We start from the raw sequence: 16,331 nt of genomic DNA, 5'->3' as shown, positions 1-16,331 counted from the left end.
GAGAGTTAGCATTTAGTGGAATACCCACTAATAATGAAGAATGCTCTTTATTCTGCTTGTTTTTCTTGATGCATTTTAAAGACTCTTGCATCGGAGGAAACCAGCTACATTTTAATGTCATGGTGCAGAAAATTAAACTAGAGTAACAGGCTTTTCCACTTGGTTACTTAATTTTGTTTTTGTCTTTTAAAAAATGTTCTATTCAATTGTCTTATCTCTTAACTATCTTCCCACACTTCTAGAAAAACATGAACAGTTTGGCAGCTCTAGCATTTATAAAGTCACTGTTCTTTGGAAGAAATTTTGGACACAATACTTTCAAGAATTCCTCGTGGGACTTTAAATCTGAGAATAGTTGTAAATTGGCTTTTTGAGCACCTTCAAACATACAACAGTTTTTAAATTTGCTTAGACCCCAGAACATAAGGATTGATGGAATTAGACAAAATCTGCTAATGTTGTTAAACATATCTGACAATCCAACTAGTAGCACTTGAATTGAGATGTTTTTCCTACTTTGTGCTGCATCTTATTCTTTAAAATGAATGTTCCGAGACTCTGTTTTTTGCTGTATAAAAGTTAGACTACATTTGAGCTAAGCTTTTAAATGCCTTTCTGGCAGGTCCTATTTATTTTATTAACATTTATTGTAATCTTTTTAGAATTCTGTTAAGATGTCCATTTGAATCACTACAGTGAGCTACTTCTTATTTTGGGGGAGAAGTAGTTGTCCTTTTTGGACTTGCCTGATCAGGATACATAAACTTTATCTGATTAGTGCTGTGATTTAAAATCCTCAGCAGGATTGATGTCACTGGCTTTAGTCATTGCTCGCAAAATGAACCAATTAATTATTATGTTGGCTGAAAAAAGAATTCAAACCTAGAATAAGATTTTCTTGTAACGAGAGAAGGTTTTATTTTTATCTTTAAAGGTTGGGGGGGTGTTTTTTGGTGGGGGGGGGCTAAGGGGGAGAGAGGTTTTATAAATGAACTTGAGCTTTTCAATTTTTTTTCTTTTTTAAATCTGTTAATGTGCAACTATCAAGAATCTGTGCCAGTCTCTGACATTTCATCCAATTCCCCTCTCCCCCCCTCTCCCCTGCCAATATGTTTTTGTAAATCAGTTGAATCTTTCATTATGGTTGAAACTTGTTAGGTGTAATTGGTTTGAACTGTGTGCAGTGAACAAATAGAAATTTGGGAGATATGGATAGTGTACATTATTTTTTTTCTAGAATAGAATGCAAAGCTGAAAAGAAATAGTTTATGTAAACCACTGAGTATCACTGGAGGGGTTATAACTTTTGAGTAGACTGCATGATGTATAGAATGGGTATTCTGTTTGTTAATATGAGTTTACGAGTAAAAAAAGCTTTTCTTCATTTCTTGCTCTTCTCAGAGTTCATATTTGTTATCGGTTTACTTTTGATGGTGCTGCCAAACTCAAAACTAATATTTGAATTGTTCAAGCTAATTATGAGCTGTAGGAGCAAAAAAAAATTGGGTTCTATTTTGAATTAGTAACTAAATCAAAGTTTTAAAGGTATATTTCACCACAGTTCTTAATGTTAAAAAATGTTATCTGTCTCCTCTTTGTAAGGGAGGGATTGAATTATTAGTGATTATTGGTGACACCGCTTAAAGCTATGCATGTTGGAGGTATGCTGTCCTCCAGCTTTCTCCATTCAGCTTCCCTAATGAACCATTAATCCTGAAGAGCAAAATTCCTGCTACTTCCAGTCCTGGGTTGTTTCTGAGCAGAAACTGCACATGATGCCATTTTGCAGGTGGCTTTGTGGAAAATGGAAATGGCCACCAAGAAATGACCACCTCAATTTTAAATTGTTCCCAAAGGTGAAATATTGATGGATGAATTTAGTGTACAACATAGTAGTTGTTAAATTACATCTGTCTGAAATATATAGCTAAAATTATTTGCCTCCTTAAGATCATTTCCTTTATTTGATCTCATTTTGATTGTTGCATTTAGTATGTGAGTGCTGGGTGGTATTGCTGGCCTGTGATGTATAGGAGGTCAGACTAGCCCTTCTGGCCTTAAGCTCTGTGGCTCTATTTTATTTTCCTTCATTCTAGGGTACTAGGAGTGATTTGTAAGATTTAGTCCCATCTTGACAGCTCACTTGCTGTGTGACCTTGTGTAGGTTAATCTCTATGTGCCACAGTTTTTTTTTTCTCATCTGTGAAATGGGTATAATACTGACAGGATGAGGTGAGACTAAGTGTGGAAAGCATTTGAACTTACCAGATCAAAAGTATTCTAGAATTCCACTGTAATTGTGTTATAGTTGAATTTTTCCTTTCTGATTGACTACATATTAAATTTTACTTTTCAAGTGAACTGTACTGTGAACAGGATGCATATCTAGACTTAACAAACACACAGCAATGTTTAAAAATCTGTTCCATCTTCAATGACCTATTAAGACTAATGCTCAAACTAGTCTGTTTCCTGCTCAGGACTCCTGGACATCAGATTCCTAAAGCAGACTGATTTCCTGTACCCCTTGCTTTAAATGTTTGTCATCAGTTTGCAGGGTAAATATGGAATCCTGAAAGCATATAAAAGAAATAGTAATTGATTTTCCAATATTAAGTTTTGTAATGTTCTTTTCACTTTTGAGTCCTAACAGTTTTATTTTTTAAAACAAACTTTGGCAATGCTTATGAAGAATTATACCCTTTGTTTATCTTTAGATTGTAAACCCTTTAGTGCAGGGATTGTCTCTTTTCTATATATGTACAGTACCCAGCAAAATGGGGCCCCAGTACTGATTTGGGGCTTTTGGAAGCTATCCTAATATAAATACTTACAAAATAATAAAATACTGACTAACGTGGCATTGAGATCAAAACTGTCACTCTCCTCTTTATTATGTGGCCTTCAGTAATGTAGCTAGATTATTTTTGGTCTTTTTATATTTTAAAAGTTTAATAGAATTCATAGTAAAGCTTTTGCATTTGTTTTGCAGATTAGGCAGATCTAGTCCATTCTGTCATTGTTCTAATAGTTTGGCTCTTTCTCTGTGTTGTGATGTAAGTATCCCTGATGGTGGACTGGTCCGGCGTGTGTGATCCAAATGATTGCATTTTATACATCCATTCAGTGAGTGTTCTGGATCAGTCTTCACAGCTAAAGTATTCTGGCATTTCCCATAAGGTCTGATCCAGTGTAACAGAGCTACTTTTTGAAATCCTTTACTACTACATTTCAAAGGCAGATGGCACTCTGGATGAATTCAAGGAGATGAGGTCTATTTGGTGATCCTTTACAAGCTTTCTCCAGACCAGGGATGGCCAACCTGAGCCTGAGAAGGAGCCAGAATTTACCAATGTACATTGCCAAAGAGCCACAGTAATACGTCATCAGCGCACCCACCCATCCCCACTCCCACTCCCAGCGCTTCCCAGCCACTGGCAGCTCCGCCAATCAGCGCCTCCCTATAGCTCCCGATCAGCTGTTTCGTGGCTTGCAGGAGGCTCTGGGGGGCAGGGGGAGGAGCAAGGGCAAGGCCAGCGTGGGGGCGGGAAGGGGTGGAGTGGGGGCAGGGCCTGTGGCAGAGCCAGGGGGTGAGCAATGAGCATCCCCTGGCATACTGAAAAGTTGGCACCTGTAGCTCCAGCCCCGGAGTCAGTGCCTATACAAGGAGCCACATAGTAACTTCTGAAGAGCCACATGTGGCTCCAGAGCCACAGTTTGGCCACCCCTGCTCCAGACTCTAGAGTTCCTGTATGTCTTCATTCCAATACTTCTACTAACAAGGACAGATATCCATTCTGATTTTGGTAGTCCCAACCTGGAGTTCATCAGATCTGATTCTCAGTCCAGTTAGAAGAAATACAGACCAACTACCAACTCTTGTCTTTTTTGTTGTAAGACTATGTTTACATTGTAAACTCGGATCTGAAATTTCTCTGCATGTCTGTATGGAAAGTGGCTTCTTGTTAAGCTTTTGTTTGGATTGTGCACAGGAAGCTCAACAAATCTCTTAGCAAAGTCAAACTTTCTACAAGAAAGAGCTGGGCCTTGAAGTGGAATAGGAAAGTAGCAAGATCATCTGGCAGCTATATCAGTGTTCCATCCTTCAGTTACAGACAGCCTCAGTCTTTGACCATTGTAAGTTAAAGAAATTATTGAAAGGACTAATAAAAGTCTTTACAACTATATGTGAGCCACCACCTACTTGTGAGAATGTGGTGTTGTTTTTAATTCCCTGCCACTGAAGATTTCATTTTTAATGGCTATAACATAATTGAAAAGTCAGTGAGAACCAAACCATGATGGCTAAACTTCCAGATGATGATATTTTCTGGAGGATAACATTGTACTATATTTACACCCCAAATTCCTGTTTAAGGTGGCTTACATTTGAACAAAGCTGTCAGCCCTTCCTGAAAGTTCCCTAGCAAATATTTCCAAGACAAACTAGGTTTCGTAATCCAGATATTACGAGCTCTTAACAATTACCAATATCTGAATAATATCAAACAGGCTTTTACATAAAGAACCCAAGATTGTGCCGTTCGAAGATATTCTTTTTATTCTTTTTTTTTCCTCCCCTCCCCTGTGCTCAGATTAGAAAATCTGGTAAAACGGTATATAAACCTACTGTTGTCATGTGGGTCTCACGGTGCCTGAGAGTTTGGGGACACAATTAACCAGGTGCCAGGCAATCTCCAGAGCTTGTTTTAGGAATAGCTCCATCACAAAGAATCATAAAATCATAGAAATGTATGTGTGGAAGGAACCTGAAGAGGTTATCTAGTCCATTTTCCCACTCTACCTCCCGTTTTCCCCCACGCACAAACACACACACCTTTCCCTGCTGAGGCAGGACTAAGTATACCTAGACCATCCCTGACAGGTGTTTGTCTAATCTGTTCTTAAAAACCTCCTGTGATGGGGATTACACAACCTCCCTTGGTAACCTATTCCAGTACTTAACTATCCTTTAGGTTTGACATTAGGAAAAACTTTCTAACTATATCTTCCTTGCTGCAGATTAAGCCACCACTACCTGTCTTACCTTCAGTGGACATGGGAAAACAATTAGTAACTGTCCTCTATAACAGCCTTTAACATATATGAAGACTATTATTAGGTTCGCACTCAGTCTTTTGTCAAGACTGAACATACTGAGTTTTTTTAACTTTTCCTCATAGGTCATGTTTTATAATGTTTTTATCATTTTTGTTACTTTCCTCTGGAGTTCTCTCCAATTTGCCCACATCTTTCTTAAAGCATGGCACCCAAAACTGGACACGGTATTCCAGATGAGGCTTCATTAGCAAGTAGAGCAGAACAGGTGCCCCGTGTATCTTTCATATGACACTCCTGTTAATACAGCCCAGAATTATATTGGCCTTTTTCACAACTGCAGTACATTATTTGCTCATATTTGTGCTTGGCAGAATTAGATTTTTATTTTTATAATTTCAACGGATAATACCAGTGTTTATTTTTAAGCCTTTTTTTAGATTTTTATCAATTTAAATTTTCACAGTTGCACCAAATTATGGGTTTTAAGCATTTTTTGATTGAATTCTTATCTATTTAAATTGTCACAGAAAATTATCAGTTGGTCAAACCGGGGAGGTGTCAGACACTTTAATGACTGTAGACGTTCAGATTCAAAAAGTTTAAGCTTTATAACTGCTAAAACACAAATTGTCAACATCACATGTCAAAATATAAAAAAATGCCTTAAATCAAACTCTAATAAATTCTACAGCAGCATTTTTCTTTGTTTTTGTGACAGGTGATGGAAGGAGTTATGTAGTATCATTAAATTGACTATGAGCATGAGCATAGAAGTGAATCAATGGCAACGGTTTATTTAAAAAGGAAATGATCATTGCAGTTGTGGTTTAACTACTGTGTAAATCTTTTCGTGGTCTGTGTATACTTGATAAGGTGTAAGCATGTATTAAAAGGTTGCTATGCAGAATGGTATTTACTGGTAGAGCATTTGGCATTTTCCATTGACTCTGTAATCACTCTATATCAGTGGTCTCCAACCTTTTTAAGCCCAAGATCACTTTTTGGATTTAAGGGAAACTCAGGATCTACCCCGCCCCTTCCCCAAAGCCCTGCCCCCCCCCTCGATCCCCCCATCTCTCCATCATTCACTCTCCCCAATTCTCACTAGTTTTCACTGGGCTGGGGTAGGGGGTTGGGGTTCAGGCTCTGGGCTGGGGCTGAGGGGTTTGCAGTGGGGGAGGGGGGCTCTGGGCTGAGCCTGGGTTAGGGTGTTGGGGTGCATGCTCTGGGAGGGAGTTTGGGTGCAGGAAGAGGCTCCGGGCTGGAGCAGAGTGTTGGGGTGCAGGAGGGTGTCAGGGGTGGGGCAGGGGGTTGGGGTGCAGGAGAGGGTACGGGGTGCTGACTCTGGGAGGGGGTTCAGGGCTGGGGGTTGGGGTGTAGCCTCCAGCCGGACAGCACTTATCTCCAGTGGCTCCTGGTCCGTGGTGTAGCATGGCTGCTGCTAAGGCAGGCTCCCTGACTACCCCGGGTCCACGCCACTCCCGGATGGGGCCAACGCAGCCCCTGGGGAGGGGGGCACATGGCTCTGTGTGCCGCCCCTCTCTGCAAGCACCACCCCCACAGCTCCCATTGGCCACAGCTCCCCAATCCTAGCCAATGGGAGCTGTGGGGGTGGTGCTTGCAGGCAGGAACAGTGGGCGGAGGAAGACCCCTCACCGCTGCGGGGGTGCGTTTGCCACTTACGGGAGCGGCGTGGGGCCAGGGCAGGCAGGGACTCTGTCTTAGCGGCAGCCTCACTACATCACTGGAGATCGCGATAGACTGGGAGATCCTTTAGGATCAACCAGTTGACCGTTGGTGACGACTGCTCTGTATTCTGACTGGTGAATGGTGTTTCAATCAGCAGCATGTTTCATTTTATCACTGCAAATTAGAGGTTATACACCACTGCTTTTATTTCCTTTTTTACATGCTGATTCAATAAACTAGTGACGATAGTAACGATACAAATGTAAAAACACAAACGTGGGCCTATATAGTACAATGATTTTAGAAAAAGAGACCCTTTCTTGGCTATTTTCAGTTATGAGACTATTTCACTCTGGCTGCATAGTTGTGGTTTTTTTGGTTTTTGTTTTAAATCCACTCAAGCATAATTGCTGTTAGTAGTCTACCTTTGAAGCATTATCCTTGGTTTTAATTTGGCTTACATAGGGTACACACCTATACAGAGCTGGCTAAACATACATCCCTGGTTGGCTTTGTTTGAGGTAGATGCTTGTATTTTTGTGGACAATATAATTGTCTATCTTGTAAAGAGTTTGGTCTGCTTTAGAAGTAAAGTAGGTTGGAAAGGCAAAGAATAATTGAGACTTCCAGCATTCAATATTTGCATGTATGCACACTGGTTTTCCTCTCTATCCAAACTACAATTTAGAGAGACTATCCTACAAGTTGCCTCTATTCATAGCTCTCTGATCACACTGGCTATACAGGATAAAATTCCCATCATGAGAAAATATAAGGGAATAATTGCACTCATATCTTTTGCACAATGCAGTCAGGATAGATAACAATATCTAAGTCTTTAAAACTTGAAATAAGCTTAACATGACCAATTGTGGCTTCTCTCAGGTTATTTAACTAAGTGCACTCTAGTAAAGAGCCAGGTCATCAGAAGGATTTGGTTATATTTTTGTGTTTGGTTATATGTTGGAGGAACATGGGGGGAAGGGAGCAAGAGGATGAGGAGCTAAGAAGGCTGGTGCTGCATTTTAAGGATAAGTACAAAGATAATTTTTAGAGTAACAGTCGTGTTAGTCTGTATTCGCAAAAAGAAAAGGAGTACTTGTGGCACCTTAGAGACTAACCAATTTATTTGAGCATGAGCTTTCGTGAGCTACACCTCACTTCATTGGATGCATACTGTGGAAACTGCATTTAATCCTTTTCAGATCTTAGTCACAGTGGTTTGGGAGACCATTATGAAAATTCCCACTGGGGACAGCAGCCCACTTTCAGAAGTGAAGCCAACTGCAGCTGGGATAAAGTGATAGATAGGACTGACAAGGAAGCGTGGCCTTCCATTACAGGAACTGAGTCTGAATCTGCTTCAGAATGTACTACAGAAACTGACTCTGCCTCTAACTGTGGCTCAGAGAACAGTAGCATGGCTACAGGGAGTGCCCAAGTTTCCACGGTATGCATCCGATGAAGTGAGCTGTAGCTCACGAAAGCTCATGCTCAAATAAATTGGTTAGTCTCTAAGGTGCCACAAGTACTCCTTTTCTTTTTACAAAGATAATGTTTATTTTCTTTGGTTTTTGAGACAAATTGGACTATAATTACAAGTTTAAAAATGATATTCAAGTACCACCTAAATCATTTAAGAGCTAAATTGCTTATTCTGGTCTTGCCATTTAATACGTATTATTGAGTGACATAACCAGGCTGTTCTTTAGAACTACTTATCTTGCTCTACAAAAAACATTACTTATAGCCATGCTCAGATACTATAATATAGTTGCATTAAAATATCATAGTTCTGTATTCTCTGTGTATGGTTCTTAGAGAGAGAGTTTAGCAACGAAAGAAAACTAAATGAGCAGTGAATGTAGTGTTTTGACACTATTCATATTTATCAGTAATAGCTCTTTAAATATTTTACATGAGGAAATATTTTAATTTTTAAAATGATTTTTGTTGAACTGTCTTTTTTCATATTTCACCAAAAGAAGGGGGGGGTTAACTGAGTCAAAATAACTAAAATGTTAACAGAATATCAACACTTGACATAGTATTCATCTCTTTTCAGTAATTTTCAGAATACAGATACAGTTTTCTTAAATGTGGGAGTTTTTTTGGATTGCTTATTTCTGGTGCAGAGATATTATGACTTAGAGACCAAAAATTTAAAATTTGTAAGGTTTTATTTTTGGAAGCTCAAAGGAAACGTTTAAAATTAAACCAGGTAAAGCACTAGAAAACCTATTATTGTAGGGACCAGCCTGCATTGGCAAGCGGATAGATTAGATGTCCTAATAGTTTTTTTTTCAGATCTACTTTTTGGATTCTGTACAAGTATACTGTGCCTCAGTGTAACCTGTTTGTTGTTTTTAATCTGTTTGTTTTTCACTGGTTTATCAGTTTCTACTAGTATACCAAAAGACGCAAAATATTTATAACTTCTGGGCAGTTCTTAAACCTTTTCAGTGTAAAATGTTTGTAAAATTTACATAAAATGTTGAATATGAACTTGATGATATAGAAGATAAATTTATGATCAAACTCCTTTTATAGAAAAAACGTTTTTAAACAGAAAGTTGTAAGGTACTTATTGTGGTGCATAAAATTATCTTATATACATCTTTTAAAAATAGTGTATGCTTCGTTTTAGTGTAATTTGGAATTTATGTAGAGTATGGTATAGTAATTGAGAAAGTAAAATGTATTTAATGACGTTATTTTAACAGAATTTGAATGGCAGACTAATTCTGAGTCTTGTTTAATCCTTTTCAGATCTTAGTCACAGTGGTTTGGGAGACCATTATGAAAATTCCCACTGGGGACAGCAGCCCACTTTCAGAAGTGAAGCCAACTGCAGCTGGGATAAAGTGATAATAGATAGGACTGACAAGGAAGCGTGGCCTTCCATTACAGGAACTGAGTCTGAATCTGCTTCAGAATGTACTACAGAAACTGACTCTGCCTCTAACTGTGGCTCAGAGAACAGTAGCATGGCTACAGGGAGTGCCCAAGGCAACTTCACTGGACATACAAAGAAAACTAATGGCAATAATGGCACCAATGGAGCACTCATCCAAAGCACTTCTAACCAGAGTGCCCTTGGAGCTGGTGGAGCAAATGGTAATGGAAACTCAGCCAGAGTGTGGGGTGTGGCCACAGGCTCCAACTCTGGTCTAACTCACTGCTCTGCCAGTGGTGGGGATGGAAAGATGGACAACATGATTGCAGATGGTAGAAGTCAAAACTGCTGGGGTGCTTCCAACTCAAATGCTGGCATTAATCTTAACCTTAACCCTAATGCCAATCCAGCTGCCTGGCCTGTACTCGGACATGAAGGAACTGTGGGAGCAGGCAACCCTTCCAGTATTTGTAGTCCAGTCAGTGCCATAGGTCAGAATATCGGCAACCAGAATGGTAACCCAACAAGCACCTTAGGTGCTTGGGGAAACTTGCTGCCGCAAGAGAGCACAGAACCACAAACGTCCACTTCTCAGAATGTGTCTTTCAGCGTACAACCTCAGAACCTTAACACTGATGGACCAAATAACACTAACCCCATGAACTCTTCACCAAACCCTATCAATGCAATGCAGACTAATGGACTGCCAAACTGGGGGATGGCTGTTGGTATGGGGGCCATCATCTCGCCCCACCTGCAAGGCCTTCCTGGTGCTAATGGAACATCAGTTTCTCAAGTCAGTGGGGGCAATGGTGAAGGAATGGGTAGTTCGGTATGGGGAATATCCCCAGGTAATCCTGCCACAGGAAACGGCAATTCTGGGTTCAGTCAGGGGAATGGAGACACTGTGAACTCAGCATTAAGTGCTAAACAGAACGGATCCAGCAGTGCTGTGCACAAGGAAGGAAATGGAGCAAGTGCATGGGATTCAGGACCTCCTGCTGGTCCTGGGGTACTAGCATGGGGCAGGGGCAGTGGCAACAGTAGTGTTGGTAGCATGCATTCTGGAGCTTGGGGCCACCCCAACCGTAACACCAGTAATGGTGTTAATGGTGAATGGGGTAAGACCCCAAATCAGCATTCCAATAGTGACATCAGTGGTAAAGGATCAGCAGGGTGGGATAGCCCTAGTGTTACCAGCCAGAATCCTGCCATGCAGCAGGGCAATGAACAAATAAACTCTTGGGCCAAAGCTGCAGCATCTGTCACCACAGCTAGTGAAGAAAGTAATGACAGTGGTGGAGGTCAAAATGAGGGCAACACTGGGAGAGAAGGAGCAGGAGAGGCCAGAAGGAGAGACAAAGGGGTGATAGACCAAGGGCAAGTCCAGTTGCCAAGGAATGACCTTGACCCAAGAGTTCTGTCCAATACTGGTTGGGGGCAGACTCCTGTAAAGCAAAACACTGCCTGGGAATTTGAAGAATCCCCAAGGTCTGAACGAAAGAATGACAATGGAACGGAGGCCTGGGGTTGTACAGCTTCTCAGTCTTCAAACTCAGGGGGGAAGAATGATGGGTCCATCATGAACAGTACAAATACCTCTTCAGTATCTGGGTGGGCCAACTCTCCACCCTCAGCTGTTCCAGCAAATACAGGTTGGGGAGACAACAACAACAAAGCGCCAAATGGCCCAGGGGGATGGGGAGAATCAGCTAGCTCTACTGCTGTCAATGCTGCTGCTGCTACTGCTGCCAAAAGTGGCCACGCTTGGAGTGGGACCGCAAATCAGGAGGATAAATCACCGACATGGGGTGAACCTCAGAAACCCAAATCTCAAAACTGGGGAGATGGACAGAAATCAAATCCAGGCTGGACTTCAGGAAGTGGAGATTGGACTGAACCATCATCTGTCCCTGGACACTTGGCTGAGGGGAAGAAGAATGGATCTGGATGGGATACTGACAATAGATCAGGGTCAGGTTGGAATGATACTACAAGGTCTGGGACCAGTGGATGGGGAAATGGCACAAACACCAAGGCTAATACAGGTACAAGTTGGGGAGAATCTCTAAAACCTAGCCCTCAACAGAATTGGGCTAGTAAACCCCAGGACAACAGTGTGAGTAACTGGGGAGGAGCAGCTTCTGTTAAACAGACTGGGTCAGGATGGGTTGGTGGGCCAGTGCCACCCAAACAAAAAGATAGCAGTGAGGCAACTGGCTGGGAAGAGCCTTCTCCACCATCCATTCGCCGTAAGATGGAAATTGATGATGGTACCTCAGCTTGGGGTGATCCAAACTACAACAACAACAAGACTGTAAACATGTGGGATAGAAACAACCCTGTAATTCAGAGCAGTACCACAACCAACACCACCACTACTACCACCATTATCAACACAAATATGGCTGAACCTCAGCCTTCGCACCAGTCAAGTGCCCAGCCGAACCGGTCCCCACTGCTTGGTCCAGGTATGGAACAAGTTTCATTTTCTTTTTAAGACAGAAGTAGGATACAGTGGAAATAAATATTTTATTACACACACACACACACACACACACACCTCTGTCTTTTAAGACGTACATACACATTCTAATAACGAGGAGTGATTTCAAATGTTTTTAATTAATGTGAATAATAGTATAAAATGAGATCTGTTGGACATTTCCTATTTATTTAAATTTAGTGTTACTTAAGAATTTGTTCAATTTTTCAGATAAGTTTAAAAAAACGTTTAGGATAATACAATTGTGTAGGTTGTGTTTACTAAAATAAAATAAAAAATATTACATTCTCACCTGCAGAGCCCCCAGTTGATGTGCTTTTCCAGTTGGAAAACTTCTGATATGAGGGAAAACAATGGGGAGTCTGGTGTCACCCTAAAAACTAACAGATGTATTTGGGCATAAACTTTCATGGGTAAAAAACCCAGAAGAAGTGGGTTTTTTACCCACAAAAGCTTATACCCAAATAAGTCTTAGTCTTTAAGGTGCCACTGGATTCCCTGTTGTTTTTGTGGATACAGACTAACACAGCTACCCTTCTGATACCTCATCTGAGGGATGCTCTGTGAAATTCATGAATAGGTCAGCAGGATCCAGGAATGAAAAGAAACTGATGTGGGGAAGGGGATCCTTCAAGAAATCATTATGGCAGGATCTGCTGTCATAGCTGCACTCAGCATTGCATCAGGTTCAGCAGGCCAGTTGAGGCCTTTTGAGCTAAGAAGGCAAGGGGGAATGGAATGTCTTTAAAGAGTCTGCACTCACTTGTCTAAATTGGTTGTCTGCTGCACAGGAAGAGCATCTGGAAAGTGAGGTGGAGGATTCAGCTGGCACAACCCATAAAAATGTAGCTACGGTCTCACTCAGATTTTCTGAGTCCTGAAAGCCTCATTCAGAAATTAACTCCAGCCCAGCAATGCTTATGCCAGCCACTGTTTCATCCTCTTGGTTGGGATAGGCATTGTTGTTTGAAGACCTAGAGAAAGGGATTGAAACTATAGCTAGAGAGCCTATTAAAGTTTATTAGATATTTCATTTTTATATGTACAGTGTTGTAATGTTTGTAGTGTCCTTAATATTTTTTTAATAATTGCTAGATTTATAGAACATTAGTGGCTTAAGTATTATAAACAAAAATTATGCTGTGTACGTTGACTAGCAGTAGTGATTACACTTTGATGTCAGGCATATTTGGCATAGTGTAGTAATTAACAATAAATTGTGTTTTTTGTTAACTGTTTTGTACCTGGAATCAGATTTTCCTTGAGAATAAGCATAAAGATAGAGAAAAAGTCAGCCTTGTGCATCATGAACTCTAGACCATAGGCAGGAATCCATCAAGTATTGACTTTAATTGCTCCATAGCTGGACAAACGAGTTTGTAATCTTGCACTCTTTGTACTTGTGAACAGGTGTAGTCTACCTTTTTATTAATTAAGGCAGTGTATTTGCAGATTTACCAAATCACGTGTCCCACATGTCTTAGGGTAAGGGATTTCTCTTCAATGGCTGGCTCTTAAAATCACACTTGTACTGCTCTCAATTGGGAAGTTGCCTTTTTACTGGTGTGCTGCTGAATTCAGAAATTTAATTAGGGAGGCTAGTATTCTTAGTTTTCTACTTTCCTTTTTTAAAAAAAGGAAACCAAGATGTAACAACATCTGATAACCTAGATTATTCAGCTGTCCCTGTGCGTACACTAGCGCTAGTCTGCCCTGCTGTGTCACTATTTCAGGAGAAAGACTGGAGTCTTCTCTGTGTCTTATTTTATATCAAGGCAGTTCCCCGCTTCTTTGTCTCCCTAAGAAGAAAAGAACATTGTTCACTCTCCATGGTTCCATCCAGTAACACTCCTAAATAAATCTCCAAACTTAATTCAGTTTTCCTTAAATGAAACAATATTTTATTGATAGTGCAAAGAAAAGGAGATGGGACATAAACTTACCTTGAGCATTCACCTCTGTACAAATACTACAGAAAGCTTTCTAGGTCTGGTTGAAGTTTAGTTGCAGATTTTTTGAAATGCTGTCTGTATTTATAGCATGGCAGAAAATGACTCCCACAACCTACAGCTCGGTTAGCTTGATGTCTTGGTTAGATACCCTTAGTATCTGACAGTAGGAAAGCCCCCACTTTTCTTTGCTGCTTTTGAAATCCAAGCATCAAAAATCTCATTTATAATTCTTCCTGGGCCTGACATGGAAGTAATCTTTTTCCTAGCGTCCTTGCTACCATTTTGTTTCTCGAACAATGCTTAGTTAACGTATCTGAGACTAGCTTGGATTAGGTTCTGATAGCCAATTTGGAAAGCTGTTCATCCAGAGTACATTTACTCAGTTACGAAATGTGAGTTAGAAATTTAGATATCCAACAGAATTAAAACTGACCAGTAGTCCTTACTTATCTCCCAGTGTTTGTGATAAAGGAAGAATACTTTTCTACAAGTTAAGGAAGTTCAGCGGAATTTTGTTGACTAGCAGAATGAATGTAAGAAAAGCTTCTCAAAAATGTCAGTTTAGCCATTGATTACACTCTTAGCTTGTTGATCTCTCTTAATTTTTTCAAACTTTCAGTGGGTGGGAAGGTACCATGTTGTAATTCCTTTTCATAATTGTCACCATCCTTACTAATCTCATCCTTACAATCACAGCAGGAACAAAGATGAGGCAAGAGGAATTATAGAGGGAAAATCTAATAAATATCTTAGTTATCTGTATACTAATGCAAGAACTATGGGCAATAAACAGGAAGAACTAGAAATACTAGTGAATAATCACAATTTTGACATAATTGGCATCACAGAAACTTGGTGAGATAATTCACATGACTGGGATATTGATCCAGAATAAGTTTGCACTGAGGTTGAGATAGTGGGAGGCAGACCTGTTGAAAGTCTCTGAGTAAGGATAAAAGGAGTAAAAAACTAGGGGTGATGTCATGGTACATATCTGCTACAGATCACCTAACCAGGAAGAAGAGGTCGATGAGGCTTTTTTAAATAATTAACAAAATCATCCAAAACATGGGACTTGGTGGTGATGGGCGACTTAACTACCCAGACATCTGTTGGGGAAATAATACAGTAGGTCACAGATTATCCAACAAATTCTTGGAATGCATTGGATACAACTTTTATTACAGAAGGTGGAGAAAGTGACTAGGGGAGAGGCTATTTTAGGTACGATTCAAATAAATAGGGATGAATTAGTTGAGAATTGGAAGGTGAAGGTGATCATGAAATGATAGAATTCATGATTTTAAGGAATGGTATGCAGGAAAACAGCAGAATATAGGCAGTGGACTTCAAGAAGGTAGACTTCCGCAATCTCAGAGAATTGCTAGGTAAGGTCCAATGGGAAGTAAGTTTAAGGGGAAAGAGACTTCAGAAGAGTTGATAGTTTTTTTTTAAATCAATTTTATTAAGAGCACAAGAGCAAACTGTCCCCGTGTGTGTGTATATATGGCAAAGGGACAAAATTAGAAAGTCCAAGACAAAACCAAGATTAAACTAGCTAGGGATATAAAGAGTAACAAGAAAACATTTTACAAAGGTATTCAAAATAAGAGGAAGACCAAGGACAGGGTAGGCCCATTACTCAATGAAGAAGAAAACACAATAACAGAAAATGGGGCAATGGCCACAGTGCTAAATGCCTTTTTGGTTTGTTTTCACCAAAAAAGTTAGCAGTGATTGGAAAACTGAGGACAGGATAAGAAGTAGTTGTTTTAAATTGCTGCAAGGGAGATTTAGGTTAGACATCAGGCTAAAATAGGAAAAGAACAAGTCAAATTATTACTTAGACAAGTAAGATATCTTCAGATCAGTAGGGCCTGATGAAATAAATCTTAGAATACTGAAGGCACTTGCTGAATAGATCTCTGAACCATTAGTGATTATCTTTGAGAACTTGTGGAGGACAGGAGAGATACCCAAGGATTGAAAAAGGGCAAATATAGTACCTATCTATAAAAAGGTGAATAAGGACAACCCAGGGAATTATAGACTAGTCAGCTTAACTTTGGTAACCTGAAAGATAGTGGAACAAATAATCAACCCATCATTTTGTAAGCACCTAGAAGAAAATAAGGTGATAACTAATAGTCAACATGGATTGGTTAAGAACAAATAATGTCAAACCAAGCTAATGCCCTCATAGCCTTCTTTGACTGGGTAACAAGCC

General features: G+C 40.1%; 2 protein-coding genes across 7 annotated transcripts in view; both read left to right on the top strand.

Moving 5' to 3' along the window:
- The window catches only part of LOC144274921 (trinucleotide repeat-containing gene 6C protein-like), a 137,887-nt gene extending 128,269 nt beyond the window's left edge, over nucleotides 1-9,618 (top strand). The window contains exons 6-7 of the mRNA XM_077834019.1: nucleotides 7,956-8,200; nucleotides 9,520-9,618. Of these exons, the coding sequence (XP_077690145.1) occupies nucleotides 7,956-8,200; nucleotides 9,520-9,618 (344 nt within the window). The remainder of the gene's footprint in view (nucleotides 1-7,955; nucleotides 8,201-9,519) is intronic.
- TNRC6C (trinucleotide repeat containing adaptor 6C) overlaps nucleotides 9,520-16,331 on the top strand; it is a 65,343-nt gene continuing 58,531 nt past the window's right edge. For all 6 annotated transcript variants that reach the window (XM_077833999.1, XM_077834002.1, XM_077834003.1 and 3 more), the window contains exon 1: nucleotides 9,520-12,117. In XM_077833999.1, coding sequence (XP_077690125.1) covers nucleotides 9,738-12,117 — 2,380 coding nt within the window. In that variant the 5' untranslated portion in view covers nucleotides 9,520-9,737. The remainder of the gene's footprint in view (nucleotides 12,118-16,331) is intronic.

Source organism: Eretmochelys imbricata, chromosome 14, assembly GCF_965152235.1.
Source record: "Eretmochelys imbricata isolate rEreImb1 chromosome 14, rEreImb1.hap1, whole genome shotgun sequence".
In the NCBI taxonomy this organism is placed as follows: Eukaryota; Metazoa; Chordata; order Testudines; family Cheloniidae; genus Eretmochelys; species Eretmochelys imbricata.
This window is presented reverse-complemented; position numbering and strand designations above follow the sequence as displayed.